Below are 16,537 nucleotides of genomic sequence, written 5' to 3' on the forward strand. Positions count from 1 at the left end.
ATCCTTTGCTTAATTCAGTAACACCAGTTCTTTCATCTCTCCATCCATCCATTCATTCAAGTTTTAAACATTATTGAGGGCTTATGATATGTCAGGCACTGCAGGGTAGATCATATTACTCTCATTTTCAAATGAAAGACTCAGAGAGGATGAATAATCATTGAGGTTACAAAGCTTATAGTCATAGAGAATGTTAGTTCAAGATAATCCTTGCTCTTCATCATGAGCTTGGATGATATATTTTTTGTCTGTACATGTCTTTTCATCTCACTTAAATTCCTTGAGGGAGATCAAGGCTATCTGATACATCTGGAATCCCCCTTGGTGTACAAAACCACCTGCTGTAGTAGACATACTACAGAATTGTTGATGGATTGCTCATATTGGCAAATCCTTGCTACCCTTCCCTCAAAGATGCTTCACTCCTTCCCAAACCCAGGAAAAAAAAATCCCCCAAACAGTGACCAAGCTGATCTGTTGATCTGAAGGAGGGTAGTTTATTTAAATTAGTTTAGCTCTGGCTCACAATTTTGTGTTCTTTTTCCATGTTGGAGTCATAGAAGCCCCTTCAATCCCACCACATCTCCTTCACCACAAATCAGGGCAACTCAGAGATAGCTTTCTTGGCTGGGGGACCCGTTGGCTTCTCCTGTTCTCTTGCTTTCTCTTCATACATCAGGATCCTGATTGAGATGGAAGAGACACAGGGATCAGGGGACAGTCCTCTCAAGAGAATGAATTTTAGGCTGCTGTGAAAGTCCAGAAAAAGGATGAGGTTTGTTAGGGTGGGAGGAGAAGGAAAAAGGGCAGGAGTGGGAGTACTGGGGGCTATTGGGGACCAGACCACGGATGAGGATAGCACCTTAGAAGGGTCTCTCAAAAGACGGAAGAGAAATGCATGCTGAGTAATGTGTAGAAGGTGAACCTGGGGATGGAGGTGGGGGGAGAGAAAACAGGTAAGTATAGGGGAGGTTGGAACTGGACCCTCACATTTTTAGGATGGCAGATCTCTTGCCCAACATCATCCTGAGAAAGTCAGAGTAGCTGAAAGTCTCCCCAGGGCCGCTGGATACCTCCCTGATTAATTTCTTTAGCTCCAGGTGGGTCTTGGGGACCTCAAGTTTCTCCAGCATTCGCTTCAGGGACATGATATCTAGAGGCAGAGGATGGAGGTAAGGAGAGGGGGAGCCTCTCTCACTCTGTTGCCTCTACCTCCTCATTCCCATTCCCCTTCCTACCCTGGTCGATGGGCCCTCTCCCGAACCATTGGGAATGGAGCACTGTGGGAAAGACCTCCCTCTTCCTAGATCTGCACACTCCCCGAAGATCACCCTTTTCTCACCGATATCTCCGTTTCCATTCAGGTCAAACTCCATGTATTTTTCTGGGTGAGGGGAGAAAGCAGAGAGGGTAAGCACTGGCTGGAGGGTCCCAGGCAGGGGCAGGGTAGGGACTGACCGAGCGCTAGGTAGGGGGGGAAGATGAAGAAGAGGTGGGGCAGGTAGAGGAAGTGTGAAGGTTGGGAGGCTGAGGGCCCTGGTACGGTGTAGGGAACTGGAGGAGCTCCTGAGAGGGGCAGGCCAGGGAAAGGGACTATAACCAGGATGGCGATAGAGGCAGCCTTCCTTCTTCCCACCCCAAAAGTCAACTTCGTTTCTGCCGTCTGCTCTCTTCCTGGGGAAATCCTACCCTCCTCACCCACTTCTCCACCCCTATAGTTTTCCCCTCACTCTTGAAGGCTTCCAGTTTGGAGGGCAGGTCCTCGTCACTGCTATATTTGGGATCATCCAGGAATTGCTGTGGGGGAAAGCAAGAACCTGGGTAAGCCCTCCTGGACGCCCCCCACGCGCCCCGCCCCGCCCCTTAGTTCTTCCTTTTACCTTGTTGATTTCACTGAGTCTCTCTTCTTGCTGGGCCTTCAGCAGCCCAAAGGCTTTTCCTCCTGAAGGGGCGCAAAGGTTAATGTAGCCTCACTGCCCCCTTCCTCTCCTCACCCCCAAGCCCAGCCTGAAGCCATCACAACTGTGCCTTCATGGGCCAGATTCCCAGCCCACAGCCCAGGACTGTGCACGTTCTTTCTCCCGTTTTAGGGTCCTGCCTATCCCACCTTCCCTACCCTGTAAATCCCTGGTTTGGCTCATAGCTCAGCAGATGCTGGAGGAGACAGACCAGGCTGGGCGCCTCTCTGTCTGCCAGCTGTCCTCTCCCACCAGCTTCCTGGAGGCCTCCCTCCCAAACTTCCCCTTTCCCCTCATTTCCTCCTCCTCTGAGTTCCAGGCCTCACTTCCCCATCAGCTTCTGCTGACACTAGCACCCAGGAAGAAGGGGGAGCTGGGTGTAGAAAAGAGATGAGAAAACAGCGTTCTCCTTAATTCCTCTTAAGGGGAGCCCAGTGTGGGTGTGAAAGAAATATTTCGATAAGCCACCAAAGGAGTGGGGGAAGGTCAGTAAGACCCCAGGGGGCATTTATTCTCAGGAACAAAGAATCTCTGAACAGGTCTGGAGGTTCAGGTGACTGAGGCCCAGGTTTCACAAGTCTGGACATGCAGGTTTGGATAGGGAGCTGAGGAAAGGCTGACTGAATTTTTCTGCACTGTGGATGGGAGAAGAACCTGAAGTTGCTGGCAGATCTGGGAGGGTGGCAAGATGGGTGCAGGGTCTGGAAAGGGAGAGGTACTTCACTTCCCACCTGTCAGCTCCAGAGAGGCACTTGGAAATATGAAAGTGTCTGACAAAGCAGTCTTTGTTTGCTTTAGGATGTGCAATGTAATCCCCTCCTCTTATCTCCTTTGGAATTTTCAGTAAAATCTACAGAGCTCCGGCATTTGAGAATTTCAGTAGATTCTCTGGGGGAATTCCCTGGTGGTCCAGTGGTTAGGACTGTGGCGCTATCGCTGCCCAGGGCCCGGGTTCAGTCCCTGGTGGGGGAACTAAAATCCCACAAGCTGCATGACACGGCCAAAAAAAAAAAAAAGGAGATTCTTTGCAGGCCAGTGGTGCTGAGAGAGATAGCAGTGGTGGATACAAGAGCCAGGGGGTGAGGCCAACATTAGGGGTGGGACGCTGCTGGTCATTGTGGGCTCAACAGAGTGGGGAGTAGCCTCTGATAAATGTCTTCCCTAGGCACACTCTTTATCCCCTTTGCTGTTCTTTTTGGCTAGTGGCTTCTAGGGGAGGCCAGGACAGTGCGTCCCCCTCACTGAGACACTTTTGTCTAAGCTCCCTGCCCCAAGTTCCATCCACTCTGCCCCAGCACTGATGAGCACACCTTTCCTTCTCTCCCCCGCCCCCCCAACCTATTTCCCCTTCTGCAGCTGGGAGTTTTCATTTCTCACTGCCCTCTCCCTGACCCACATGACTGGGGGAGATGCTGATGGGGACTCTGGCCTCTTGAGTTCCCTTTATCACAGCTTCCTCTCCCCCTGAGGAGAAAGCTGCAACCCTGCCCTCCCAATGGTCTTGGTGCCTAGTGGAGGGAATCTATTTTTTTATTCATACATTCATTCAACAAATATTTATTGAGTGCTTACTATATGCCAGGCACCTTTCTAGGGCCAATGAACCAAATAAGTGTAAAATCTTGTCCTCGTGGACAATCTAATTGGGGGAGACAGACAATAAAAATAAACAAGTATATTAAAGGTGGTAGGTGCTTATGGAGAACAAAATAGGGAAGGAGATAGGAAGGGCTGCGCAGACTGCAGATTTAAATAGGGTGCTTAGGGAGGCTTCTCTGCGAAAGTGATATTTGAGCAAAGATTTCAAGGTGAGGAAACAAGCCACGTGGATATATTGGAGGGGAGCATTTCAAGCAGAGGGAACAGCAAACGCAAAGTCCTAAGGTGAGGATGTGTCTGGATGTCTGTCCACTCTCCAGGGGAGCTCCTGGTTAGAATTAGGTCCCCTGTGTACCTACATGAAGAAAATACACTGGCCAGAAAGCTTGTCTGTGTTGGGGGGGGGGGCCTGGAGGTCTTCTGTTTGCCCCTCCATTCCCTCTCCCACTCTGTCCTCTGCCCCAGGAGACTAACTGTACAGACTATATCAAGGGCACCTCTGGCTTCTAGCTGTCTTGGCTGATGGGGAGTGTGGCAGGAGAACAACAGGAGGGAGCACATTAAGTTAAAGGTATTCATTCCTCTGACTCCCTTCCCACAAGGTCACCTCAGGCTGGCTGACACCTCCATCTATGGGCAATGCTCCTCTCCAGGCAACCTGCTCTACATGATGCTGTCCTTTTCCAGGTTTCAGAAGCCCAGGGAATAACTTTCAGGTGGTCTGTGAATTTGGAAAAGAAAAAGTACATCCTCTTCTCACATCCGACATTACACGTGTTGCCTTGTCAAAGACCACTTCACAGTTTAAAGTTCTTACTCAAGCCAACAACATCTTTTGCACTGATACATCTTTTTTAAAGTCTAACTTCAACTTGCCTGTATTTCTTTTTTTAATATTTATTTACTTATTTGGCTATGCCGGGTCTTAGTTGTGGCGTGCGGGATCTTTCGTTGCTGCATGTGGGGTCTAGTTCCCTGACCAGGGATGGAACCCGGGCCCCCTGCACTGGGAGCGTGGAGTCTTACCCACTGGACGACCAGGGAAGTCCCAACTTGCCTCTCTTTTAAATCTCTTGTCTTTTAATGCGGTAATAAGTACATGGTTTTTTCTATCCCAATATTTTATTAATATTTTGATAACTGGAACTCAATGTAATTGTTTTACTTTGTTATATATTTTTTATTTTACACTTTACCAGAATGCTGAAGAGATCTGTGGCACAAAATGAGTAAAAACCACTGCTGTAATTTCTCCTCCCCTCATCCCTTTGGACCGGGGTTGCAATAAGCCTTGTGATTCCCCTATACCTGACCTGCACCTTGGTAAATAAACTATCTCTGGGCACTTCTCTGGTGGTCCAGTGGCTAAGACTCTGCGCTCCCAATGCAGGGGGCCTGGGTTCCATCCCTGGTCAGGGAACTAGATCCCACATGCAGCAACTAAGAGTTCGCATGCCACAACTAAAGATCCCGCATGCCGCAGCTAAAAAAAGATCCTGTGTGCTGCAACTAAAGATCCCGCATGCTTCAACTAAGACCCAGCCCAGCCAAATTAAAACAACAAAACAAAACTATTTCCTCAAATGAACCAAATTTGAGAACCTGAATGATACAGTGTACATGTGTGTATGGAGGGAGTGTGGGGGACTGGGAAGAAACGGATCTCTGCTGTAGCTCTATTTCTTATTGCAAATGAACAAAAGGGCATCCTGGTGTATGCACCAGACTCAGGGGCTTGGTTAACAAGAGGCTTTCCGGGAGGCAGGAAAACAAGTTAGGATTCTGAGTCTACGAGGTACAGCTCTGGAGAACCATAACCGAGTCACCAACATCGCTTTTGCCAAAGGCTTTTCTTTTCTAAAATGCCTCCTTGTAGGGCTTTGAGGGGAATGTGGCAGCAGTTTATTTCTAAATTTCCCCTCTTGACTCCTGTAAAGAGGTTGGAAACACACACACATAGACACACGCACGCACGCGCGCGCTACATTTTCAGTGAAGCTAGGAGATACAGAGTACCTACAAACTCCGATTTATGTGTCCGTGTGACCAAATTCCCCGCTGAGCAGGCATTCCCCAAGAGTGCCTCTGAGAAGAGCAGGGGACTAGCGAGGGTCCCGGTAACTGCTAAAAAAAAAAAAAAAAAAAAGAAAAGCAAATATTCCTTCCTAGGAGGAAAGGCCTCACCCCTGGAGGGAAAAGCTGAGAGCAGTGCTGACTGAACAGATTCAAATACCCGTAAAGGTGGAGAGAGAATGTTTTAAAGCAGCCAAAGGGACCCAGATGTGGCAGCAAAATTCTCCTAATATTAAGTGCACCACCTTAGGTGCACTCGGGAGGTGGCAGCCTGTGAGGTCTCCTGTGAAATAAAGAAGCCTAAGGTTGGGGGTAAATGCTTACTTAACTGGGAGAGGTTCTCAGAGGCCAAGGAGGTACTGGCTACACAGAGGTGCCAAATTTAAGGAAATAATCCATTGTGATGGCAAAAGAGGAGGAGTCCTTGTACTTGTAAGTCTGGAAAGCCATTCTGACCCCCCACCAAACTTCCTCCTGTTAATAGTTTAGAAAAATCTATCTCATTTAAATATGAGTGGGACTTCCCCAGCGGCGCAGTGGATAGGACTCTGCGCTCCCAATGCAGGGGGCCGGATTCGATCCCTGGTCAGGGAACTAGATCCCACATGCATACCGCAACTAAGAGTTTGCATGCCACAACTAAGGAGCCCACGAGCTGCAACTGAGCCCGCCTGCCGTACCTAAGGAGCTCACGTGCCTCAACTAAGACCTGGTGCAACCAAATAAATAAATAAATACTAAAAAAAAAACCCAAACTGATAAGCTTTAAAAAAAAAATGAGTAACAAAAAGAAATGACCAGGAATTCCCTGGTGGCGCAGTGGTTAAGAATCCACCTGCCAATGCAGGGGTCACAGGTTCTAGCCCTGGTCCGGGAAGATCCCACATGCCGCGGAGCGGCTGGGCCCGTGAGCCATGGCCACTGAGCCTGCGCGTCCGGAGCCTGTGCTCCACAACGGGAGAGGCCACAACAGTGAGAGGCCCACGTACCCCCCCCAAAAAAATAATAATAAAATAAAATAAAAAATAAAGATGGTGAGACAATAAATAGAGCTGTGGACAGACATATATGAGAGATAAGGAGAGAGGTAAGGGAAAGAGAGATCAGGGAAGATGAAGATAGGATGTCTAGCACATGGAAGGCACTCAGTAAAGGCATAGTTGAATAGATGGATGAGCCCTGATGCTCAGATAGGGAGACGTGGAATGAATATTGAGAGGAAACCCACTGTCCATCGGAGAAGCAATTGTCCTAGTTTCATCCTGAGATGATGAGGGCCTTAACTAGCAGTGAGAATCAAAAGGCAGAGAAAGATACTTATATATCTCAGAGGCAGAATGGATAGCACTTGGGGTTTTTTTGGATGGGGGAATGGAGGGAGAAGGCAGAATAGGATAAGTCCCAGGATTTTGCTTTGAGTGACTGGGTAGATTGTTTCCATTCACTGGGGTGGGGAATATAGAAGGCTGACCCGGTTTGGGTAGACACTGATGATTTTGAAATGCCTGTGGTACATTCTGGGGAAGATGTCTAGAGGGAAGTTAGATAATCTGGACTCAGATCTCAGAAAGAGGCCTGAGGTAAAGGTACAAATTGAGATGGAGATATAGACTGGGGACTCGACAGAGACTAGCAGTAGTTAAAACTGTGGCTCTGGATTTCCCTGGTGGTGCAGTGGTTAAGAATCCATCTGCCAATGCAGGGGACACGGGTTCAAGCCCTGGTCCGGGAAGATCCCACATGCTGTGGAGCAAATAAGCCCGTGTGCCACAACTACTGAGCCTGCGCTCTAGAGCCTGCGAGTCACAACTACTGAGCCCGCGTGCCACAGCTACTGAAACCTGCGCGCATAGAGCTGGTGCTCCGCAACAAGAGAGGCCACCTCAATGAAGAGTAGCCCCCGCTCACCGCCAACTAGTGAAAGCCCGCACAGCAACGAAGACCCAACGCGGCCAAAAATAAATACATACATACATACATAAATGTATTTATTAAAAAAAAATGTGGCTATGACAGAATTGCCTAGGTAAGCCCATAGTAGATGCTCAGTTGAATGAAGGTAAGAGAAACATCCCAAAAGTCTTCCAACAGGAGAATGGTGTGAAAGCACATGTGGAGGGTACAGGAGTTGGGAGGGACTCAGGTCTGATTGCTTTTATGTCCCTGTGAAAGAAGAGGTAAAATGGAGAAAAGATCCAAGGTATAGGTCATGTAGAGTCAAGATGATGGATGGAGTGGACAAGGTGAAGGAGCTGTGAAATCAGTGCATAGAAAAGTAATTTGAAAATTGTGTGCAAGAATGTTCATAGGAGAGGTACTCATAATATCAAACCAATAGAAATAATCCAATTGTACATCATCAGGTGAATGGATAAACAAACTGTGGGACATCCATATAATGAAATACCACTCAGCAACAAAAAGGAACAAGCCTCTGATACCTGGAACAACATAGATGAATTTCACAGACATTATGCAGAATGAAGGAAGCCAGATACAGTAGTGTATACTCTAGGATTCCATTTGTATGAAGTTCAAGAACAGATTAAACTAATCTACAGGGGTATAAATCAGTAGTTGCTCCTGGGAGGGGAAGGGGATTGACCAAAGAGGGGCATAGGAGAGTTTCCTGGGGTGGTGGAAATGATTTGTATCTCAATTGCAGTGCTGTTTACATGGGTGTATATATTTGCCAGAGGTCATCAAATTGTACACTTAAGATCTATGTACTTTACTATATAAATATATATTTACATCTGTATATAATGTCATATACATGGACATTAAATCTTCCAGAGAGATGGCAGAGATTGAAATAGAGAGGAAGCTGGAGAGTCGGGCGTCTGCTCTTGGTGAATGTGAGGGAGTTGGACAGTGACAGCAAGAAGGAGAGGCCAAAGGAGGTGGGGTGAACCTCAGAGAAGTCATGGTCAGAGGTTGAAAGTATATCCTGAGAACCATTAATTAGTTGAAAAATATTTATAAGGACTCAGCTGGAGGAGAAGTCACCCTTGCCAACACGTAGAGGAGGAAACACCAGGTGAGATGGGATCACTTGTGCTGGGATTCCAGAATCCCTCTGTTTTTTTCACTTCTTTTCCTGCTCTAAGCTCTAAGTTGGGAGTTTGTTGGCCCTGACCACCCTCAAGGCAGCCCACAGCTGGATGTTAAAGCAATCAGACCAGAGACGTGTGTACATCCATTTCACAACTTTCCTACTTGTGGCCTTTCTTCTTGAGTGCCTGGTAAAAGTTTCTTTTGAAAAGTTACATCCTTGAGTTTGCTGAGCTTATTAGCACAGCAGTTCCCATCCCACAGGTTAAAGTGCCCTAGAGGGTCTCAGATTTATTGAAAGGGTCCTTGAATCCACACATACACCAGGGTTTATTCTAGATGGACTTTAAGAAAAGCCAAGTACTGTCTTCATAATCCACAACAGTTTTGGATACTGGAAACCTTAGGTGGACAAAAGAGGTTGAAAGAGCAAAGCACCTTTGAGTTCAGGCCCAGCTATAATCTTGGTCATTCTAGCTCAGGACTGGGGAGGAGATAAAGGCTAACATACACTGACCCTCCACTACAGTGGAGTCTGAAAACTGACAGATGCTACTCCCATTTTACAGTAAGTAGGGGAACCATGATTCCTATTTATGTTGACTTGGCTTCTAAGCTGCATTGCCCTGGGACATGGAGTAGTGCCATGTGATTAATTATATGCCCTGTGAAATACAGAGTTTTATCCTCAGGCCAGTTGCCCATTCCAGCCCCTCACCCCACTCCACTGGTGGTGATCTTCCCTCCCTCCCCAAACCATGGGGTTCCCACAGTTGAGTACAAGAGACAATTTGCTCCACATTGACCCTTTGGGGATGGGGATGGGGCATTGATAGGACAAGGCAAGGTAAGGGACAGGGCAGAAGCTGGAATTAAGGCCCAGTTGAGAAAAGCCACATATTGGTGCCTCAGGCCTCCCCCTTCTCTGTGACCACCAGGGGGCAGCCCTTGCCTTGCCATGGCACCTCATTTCCACAGCCTCTGGTTAGATGGCCCTGAGGAGGCAGCCACTCCACTAAAAGAGAGTGGCTGAGTCACTCCTTCCCAGATTGTGAGGTACCGTGCTTGTCTAGGTGGTTCAGAGAGGTTCAATAATTTGTTCAAGATTATGTAACTAGTTTGTAGGGGAGCTGATCACAGCCTGACTTCAAGCCAGCATTCTTTTTTTTTTTTTTTTTTTTGCGGTACGCAGGCCTCTCCCATTGCGGAGCACAGGCTCCGGACGCGCAGGCTCGGCGGCCATGGCTCATGGGCCCAGCCGCTCCGCGGGCATGTGGGATCTTCCCGGACCGGGGCACGAACCTGTGTCCCCTACATCGGCAGACTCTCAACCACTGCGCCACCAGGGAAGCCCCGAGCCAGCATTCTTAACCATAAAATTACTACTTCTCCAAAAATGCTCCAAATCACTGCAGTGGAGATTAGGACTGCACAATCTATGGATGTATTGTGAAACAGCGAGAAACTCAGCCAGAAAGAAAGAATATGTACTGATATAAAAGGAGCCAGAGGGAAAATGTGTGGCGAGGGCTGGGCAGGCTTCACCCGGCATATTACACATCATCCTCTTTTCTCTGTGCTGTGTTATCTCATGTAGGTGTGTAATGCATGTACAAGAGTGTGTTGCATACTCTTGTACTAATCCCTGCATAACCTTGGAGTTATGTGTCACATAATGTGTATTTCATTTGGGTTTGTCAAAATGCATTTCACGTAATGGGGGCACTTTGTGATTTCTCAATAACTGTTAGCTAAATAATGAATAAAATAAAAAATGAGTGAATTGACCAGTGGGTGATAAATCTGTGCAGAACACACCTGGTAAAGCAGACCTCTGCAAGAGGCGTATTCCTTTAATGGGGATCTGAGTGTGAATGCATCCAAACTTCCCCATCAGCGGCACTCACTCTGCCAATCCACCCAAGTCAGCACATCCTAAGCGAGACAAAGTCCCTGGCAACTCCCTGTCGCCACGACCAATCAGCTGACTTCTGCTAATCCTCTCATTTATAGAATTTCTAGAGCAGCCCTGGGGGAGGGCCGGACTCGAAGGAAGGGAATGGATAGGGTGGACCTGGGCGCTATTGAGCCAAGGGGAGGGGAAGTAGGTTAGCTCTGAGCCCAGATAAGGCTCTTGGAGGCTGATTCTTGGTAAAGTGTTGGTCTTCTTGAACCTCACAAGATAGGGGAACCACATCCTGGTCTCACCTATCCACCCACCCACCCTAGCATGACCGGCCATCTAAGCCCCCCCTCCCCCTCAAACACTTAGGCAACACGCGCACATGCTGCCCCCACCTCCTAGTGACCCAGATACCCCCGTCAGCAGCATCCTCTTTCCTCAGGGAGGCATGCGTCTGATGCCCCAGGCCCTGGGGCGTTGAGGTCCTTTGTAAGTGATGTGTCAGTCCTGTGTGTCACAGGAAGCTCCCCACCCCCATCCAGTGACCAAAGTCCTGGTCAGAACTAGTGGGTCGTTTTCCTCCACCCAGACCTCACTGCTCATGTCCCCCTCGTCAACAGGAACACCCTTCGACATGGCCCGGATGCTGTTCCTCATCTTCATCACGGTCCATCCAGGTGACAGGGGTTTCTCCCAGGACCCTGAGGGGTGTGGGGCTGGGAGGATGGAGGATGGGGGAGGCTGGACATAGATGTCCCGGGGGAGCAGGTTGGGTGGGGGCTGAAAGCAGGGCATCCCTCAATAAAGCTGATACCCAGTGGGCTTCCCCACTTCGCAGTTCCCTCCATGTCACCCGCTGGGAAGGTCATTCCCCAGCTTCCATCCTAAAACTCTTCCTTTCCAGCCACGTTCCTAACAAGATAAAGTTTAAAGAACCAGTAAAAAAGGGCTTGAAGGAAGGAAGGGCTTGAAGGAAGGGGTCAAATCTTTTTAAGGGGTCAGTTTTAATTTGATGAGTTTAATAAACTTATTAAACAAGGCTTATTATCTAGGGTCTAGATATAATTAGGAGTTTAGGAGATCTAATTAAATCTAAGTTAAGTTTCTTAATGAAACTGATTTTAATTGTCAGACATATTCATTGACTAAATTCAGTGTGGATTCCAGACCAGCATCAGCGTCAGCGGGGACCTAGGGCAAATTCTCAGGACCCACTCCAGACCCACTGAATAAAAAATTCTGGGAGTGGGGCCTGGGAATCTGTTTTAACAAGCACTCCAGGTGATTCCAATGTGCTCTCAAGTTTGAGAATCACTGAAATAGAAGACTGATTGGTAAATTTCATTAACTAGAGAATTTAATCAAGAATTTTAATAATTGGTTTAATTCATCATTTTAGATAAGTTAAATAGGGATCCCAAGCAATTATAGCCATATCTTCACCTGGAGATTTAATTAGTTAATGCTCTTTTTTTTTTGCCGTACGTGGGCCTCTCACTGTTGTGGCCTCTCCCGCTGCGGAGCACAGGCTCCGGACGCGCAGGCTCAGCGGCCATGGCTCACGGGCCCAGCCTCTCCGCGGCATGTGGGATCTTCCCGGACCGGGGCACGAACCCGTGTCCCCTGCAGCGGCAGGCGGACTCTCAACCACTGTGCCACCAGGGAAGCCCTAGTTAATGCTCTTTAACAACAACAACAAAAAAAACCAAAGTAGCAAGGATGGTATGCAACAGAATGCTATTAGTACTAAGATAATACCTGGAATAATATAATTAATGGTATTAGTTAACTAGGCAGCCACATTCATGAATGAGCTTCACTTTCACTGTGACAAGTTAAATTTCAGCAAAATGTTACTAGTGAATGGAACTGGAGAATGATGGGAGAGGGTGAGGGTGAGAGTTGGTATGGGAAAGAATTTGAAAAACAATTTAATAAGCAATGTTAAGAAATTAGATTGGTAAAGAGGAAAGGCTTAATGAGACATCTGAAGTGCTCGTCCCTCTGGGCCCTCTGTGGGTGGGGTACAGCAGGGATGGTCTACTGCAAGCTCTCTTGTCTTTTTTCTTTGGAGTAATTGGGGAGGTGTTTCTCTGGGTCTTCTCTCTGCCCCCAGGATCCTGTGCTCTCTGGGTGTCCCAGCCCCCTGAGATCCATACCCAGGAGGGCAGCCCTGCCTTCCTGCCCTGTTCCTTCAATGCCAGCCAAGGGAAATTGGCCATTGGTTCTGTCACGTGGTACCAGGACAAAGTGGCCCCAGGGAAGGAGGTGAGGAATGAGACCGCAGAGTTCAGGGGCCGCCTGGCCCCTCTTCCGTCTTCCCGTTTCCTCTGTGACCACCAGGCTGAGCTGCACATCTGGGACACCCGAGCCCGTGACACCGGAGTCTACGTGTGCAGGGTGGAGGTGCTGGGCCTGGGTGTCGGAACAGGGAACGGGACTCTGCTGGTGGTGGAGAAAGGTGAGGTGCTGGGAAGCTGTGCCTCCTTGGCCGGAGGCCCCACTCTCCCTGGTAGTCGAGTCAAGAGTCCTTCCCTGAGGCCCACTGTCCTCCCTAAGCCTGTGCACGCTTCTTCCCAGGGCCTCCTTTCCTAAGCCCCTCTCCCCCTCGCCATCCCCACCCACATGCAGGACCTCCTCAGCTAGCTGCCGGCACAGTCTTCCTCCTTCGGGCTGGGTTCTATGCCTTCAGCTTTCTCTCAGTGGCCATGGGCAGCACCATCTATTACCAGGGCAAATGTGAGTAGTGGAGCCGGGACAATGGGCGCAGAGGTGGGAGGGGCACTGAGAGGGCTGGAGCAGGTGGAGACAGAGACCACGGAGAGAAGCAGGCAGCTACTGAGCTACCCCTGTGGCCTCTCCACCAGGCCACTGTCACATGGGAACACACTGCCACTCCTTGGATGGCCTCTGATGAGTGATTTCAGACCCCAGTGACTCCAAGTTCTTCAAGATACCCCCCAATAAATCCCTCTCTGCCCCACCATTAACTCCTTTTGTGTATTTCTTGCTCTAGATGACCCAATGTGCCCTGTTCTAGGTTCTCCCAACTCTTACTCTGCCTTCTACCAAGTCTGGTCTGGAAAGGTCCAAGGAGGGAGCTTCCCAGGACTGTGCCTAGAGTCCCCTCCCACCATCATCCTGAGACTCAACACACCTCCTTCTCCCCCCCAGGAGGCTAAGGCCTTTGTCCTGAGAAAAGTGGACTATTAGACATGATTAGCTCTACTTCTCAGTGGCCCACAGACAAATGCTCTTTTCTGGCCTTCAGGGGAGCCTGGGTCCCTAAACACCCTTCTTCACCCAGTGGATCCCTGGTGGGTAAGAATGGGTGGGAGGGTAAGTTGCTTAGGTCTTGATGGTGGCCCTGTTGAGCTGGGGCTTGAGGTAGATGGAGAAGCCTGAGACACAGAGGGTGGCGAGACCATGGTCTTTACTGGGTGTTTACTGGTCTTTACAGCATGGCCCTGACCAACCGCCTGGGTTGGACGAGGCGTCTGGGGGTGCTCAGACCGGTTTGTTCTTGGCAATGCAGGCGTAGTCCGTGCTGGGGTCCTCCTTGCTGCCTTCGCTTTCTTGGTTGCCGAGGTCAGGTCCCTCCCGTTCAGGCAGCCTCAGCAGGGACGCATAGTGGAGCTCCTGTTGCGAGAGCTGGGCCTGGGGCCGGGACAGAGGGTGCTGACAGGAGGTCCCCAGGAGCCTCCCTCCCCTGACGCTGCCCTCTGAGTTCTCACTGCTCCCCTGCCCCGCTTTCTTACCTCATTGCCTCTATTTGCGCGCTCTCTCCCTCTCTCTCTCTTTCTGTCTCCCTCTCTTGTCCTTTTCCCTTTGTGTCTCTCTTACTCTCTCACTCTCCCCCTCTATCACTCTTAATCTCCTTCTCTTACTTTTTCTCTTGATTCCTCTCATTTTCCCTGTGTCTCTCTCATTCTCTCTCTGATTTTTGCCTCTCACTTTTGTCTCTCTCTCCCTCATTTCTTCCTCTCTCTCCTTTCTGTCTTATTTCTTCTTTCCATCTCTACCCCTTTCCTTTCCTCTCTTCTTCTCAGCCCTTACTTCCCTCTTTCTGCTTCTCTCTTACTTCCTCTGTCTCTCTGTCTCTCCGGCTCGTTTCTCCCTCTTCTCCTGCCCCCCGACCTCAGCCCCCACTTGTTGCCCCATCACGCACTTCCCTGCCCCAGACTCACCCAGCTCCTCTCCAGCCTCCTCACTGGAAGAAAAGAAGAAGCTCGGCTTGGCCCTTGCCTCCCTTGTGCCACCTCCAGCCCTCCTCGCCCACTCTCCCCACCCCCAGCAGGTGTTTCCTCACTTGCCAACCTCCCTGTGGTTCCCACAGCCAAAAGCCAAGGTCCCTCTCTGTGGACACTCTCCCCTCCCCTCTCCACCCCCCAACTTCTACCCCCTTCCTCAGGCAGGAGGGGCCAGTGAGGGTTGATGGGGGCGTCTGGGAGCACAGGAGGAAAGGGTGTGTGGGGGACGGCCCAGGGTGTTGCCCGGGGGTGAGGGGTGAGGGGGTAAGAGGGAGGTGAGGGTGGGGTTCACCTCTCCCACGGAGCCGACACAGGCAGACGGACAGAATGACCATGACGAGGAACAGAAGCACCCCCAGCCCTAGGCCCCCATATAGGTAAGGGCATATGTCTGCAGGGAAAAGGGGTGAGTGTCAGAGAGCCCATTTCTCTCTGCAGCTTACCCCGTCCTCCTTGTTGGTCGGGGATCTCAGCTTCTTTCTCCAACAGTTTTAGAGACAGAAAACCATCCTTTCAGAGGTTCTTCACCCCAGACTGTGTTCCCTCACCTCCTCCCAGAGGTGGCCATGACTCATCAGTTAACTCGCTCGTCCCCGAGACCACTCGCCCCTCAGAAACCTCCCACCACATTGCTGCCCCCTCTGGGCCTCCCCATGAAGCCCCTTGTCTGCTGCACTGGCTGGCCCCAAGAGACCCTGGCCACCTACCCACGACCCGCGCACACACCGCTTTTTATCCACTGTTCCCTGAGCGGAGGGTTACCTTACCTTTTATCCCACAAGCTTCCATTAGGTTGGGGACTGAAGACTAGCCTGCAGGTTGGGAAACCTAGCGCTGCTCTTCCAGGCTAAATGGCCTGGGGTGAGTCACGTGCCCCAAGTTCCTCATCTGTAAAGTCTGAGGCCCCTGTTACAATCGTTTCCCAGGCTGAGGAGCCTTAGCTATGTGCCAACCCTGAACTGGGCTCTTTCTATTCCTCACTGCTAATCCCCATAACAATGTAGGGTATTGTGCCCATTTCCTTGGTGAAGGACCTGAGACTCGAGGCTGGACTCCGACAAGGACGTCCAGCCCAGAAGTGGCAGAGCTGGGGTTCAAGGCCAGCTCTGTCCAGCTCCAGAGCCCACTCTGTTTCTCCGACCCTAGGCTGACCAGCTGGTTCATAGGGGCCTCTCCAGCACTGGATAGTTCTAGTTTCTGGTAAGGGGGCTGAGGCAGGAGCTGGGGTCTGGAGGGTGCGTGGCGACTGGTGGGAAAATAGGGAAGGTGGTGTCCAGCGCCACCTGGCACCTACGGCCGCTCCCTCAGCCCCAGAGCAACTTGGGAAAGGGGGGCCCCCCGCTTGGCTGGTGTGGAGAGCCGCTTCCCTTGGGCAGATACTGCTGGGGCTGAAGGGGGGCATGGAGGAGCGTCTGGGGCCCATAACTTCCCCTCAGGCACTTCCTGCCCTACAACCACTGGTTCCTGTTTGAGGGTGAAGAGGGGGCCGCTGACTTCATCCAGAGCCAGAGGCAGTGACCAGGGTGTGGAAACTGAGACCATCCTGGGTTCAGGAGGAAGGCTGGGACATGGGGGGGGTGGCAGGTGGGGAGCAGAAGCACAGGTGGAGGAGGGCCTGCGGTGGCCACGGTGAGGGGGGGGTGGCGGCAGAAGTGGATTGTTTGCAGATCTTTGGGAAGCGGAGACAGAGGCCAGACAGG

General features: G+C 50.3%; 3 protein-coding genes across 4 annotated transcripts; 1 reads left to right on the forward strand and 2 right to left on the reverse strand.

Annotated features, from left to right (window-relative positions):
• Nucleotides 1-475: 475 nt before the first annotated feature.
• AIF1 (allograft inflammatory factor 1) lies at nucleotides 476-2,347 on the reverse strand. Its single transcript, XM_027099332.1, has 6 exons — nucleotides 2,117-2,347; nucleotides 1,881-1,942; nucleotides 1,731-1,797; nucleotides 1,343-1,384; nucleotides 991-1,153; nucleotides 476-683 (listed from the first exon to the last, which is right to left on the reverse strand). The coding sequence occupies exons 1-6, from the start codon at nucleotides 2,139-2,141 to the stop codon at nucleotides 599-601; spliced, it is 444 nt and encodes a 147-aa protein (XP_026955133.1). The 5' UTR covers nucleotides 2,142-2,347; the 3' UTR covers nucleotides 476-598.
• Nucleotides 2,348-2,455: 108 nt separating this feature from the next.
• NCR3 (natural cytotoxicity triggering receptor 3) lies at nucleotides 2,456-13,570 on the forward strand. 2 transcript variants are annotated; one of them, XM_027099331.1, is made up of 5 exons: nucleotides 2,456-3,842; nucleotides 11,208-11,264; nucleotides 12,704-13,048; nucleotides 13,219-13,326; nucleotides 13,455-13,570. In XM_027099331.1, the coding sequence occupies exons 2-5, from the start codon at nucleotides 11,222-11,224 to the stop codon at nucleotides 13,499-13,501; spliced, it is 543 nt and encodes a 180-aa protein (XP_026955132.1). In that variant the 5' UTR covers nucleotides 2,456-3,842; nucleotides 11,208-11,221; the 3' UTR covers nucleotides 13,502-13,570. The 2 variants fall into 2 exon arrangements, with proteins under 2 accessions (XP_026955132.1, XP_026955131.1); XM_027099330.1 differs by lacking the exon at nucleotides 2,456-3,842 and having other exon boundaries at nucleotides 10,982-11,264.
• A 433-nt stretch (nucleotides 13,571-14,003) lies between these two features.
• Nucleotides 14,004-15,715, reverse strand: LST1 (leukocyte specific transcript 1). The gene is made up of 4 exons (XM_027099333.1): nucleotides 15,605-15,715; nucleotides 15,130-15,228; nucleotides 14,775-14,797; nucleotides 14,004-14,244 (listed from the first exon to the last, which is right to left on the reverse strand). Exons 1-4 carry the CDS (start codon nucleotides 15,624-15,626, stop codon nucleotides 14,095-14,097), a joined length of 294 nt encoding a protein of 97 aa, XP_026955134.1. The 5' UTR covers nucleotides 15,627-15,715; the 3' UTR covers nucleotides 14,004-14,094.
• Between the last annotated feature and the right edge of the window lie 822 nt (nucleotides 15,716-16,537).

This window comes from Aethalodelphis obliquidens, unplaced genomic scaffold (genome assembly GCF_003676395.1).
Source record: "Aethalodelphis obliquidens isolate GAN/ISIS:26980383/991018 unplaced genomic scaffold, ASM367639v1 scaffold131, whole genome shotgun sequence".
NCBI classification, from domain to species: Eukaryota; Metazoa; Chordata; class Mammalia; order Artiodactyla; family Delphinidae; genus Aethalodelphis; species Aethalodelphis obliquidens.

What these genes read in the sequence shown, in the direction of transcription:
- AIF1 (XM_027099332.1), bottom strand. Translation starts at nt 2,141, where the DNA reads ATGAGCCAAACCAGGGATTTACAGG. An exon ending in CAAACTGGAAGCCTTCAAGA is followed by an intron (nt 1,385 to 1,730) that starts GTGAGGGGAAAA and finishes CCCCTCACCCAG; the next exon opens with AAAAATACATGGAGTTTGAC. An exon ending in AGATCTGCCATCCTAAAAAT is followed by an intron (nt 684 to 990) that starts GTGAGGGTCCAG and finishes CATCTCAATCAG; the next exon opens with GATCCTGATGTATGAAGAGA.
- NCR3 (XM_027099330.1), top strand. Translation starts at nt 11,084, where the DNA reads ATGTGTCAGTCCTGTGTGTCACAGGAAGCTCCCCACCCCCATCCAGTG. An exon ending in TCTGCTGGTGGTGGAGAAAG is followed by an intron (nt 13,049 to 13,218) that starts GTGAGGTGCTGG and finishes ACCCACATGCAG; the next exon opens with GACCTCCTCAGCTAGCTGCC. An exon ending in CATCTATTACCAGGGCAAAT is followed by an intron (nt 13,327 to 13,454) that starts GTGAGTAGTGGA and finishes CCTCTCCACCAG; the next exon opens with GCCACTGTCACATGGGAACA.
- LST1 (XM_027099333.1), bottom strand. Translation starts at nt 15,626, where the DNA reads ATGGAAGCTTGTGGGATAAAAG. An exon ending in GGAAGCTTGTGGGATAAAAG is followed by an intron (nt 15,229 to 15,604) that starts GTAAGGTAACCC and finishes TTTTCCCTGCAG; the next exon opens with ACATATGCCCTTACCTATAT. An exon ending in GGAGGCTGGAGAGGAGCTGG is followed by an intron (nt 14,245 to 14,774) that starts GTGAGTCTGGGG and finishes TCCCGGCCCCAG; the next exon opens with GCCCAGCTCTCGCAACAGGA.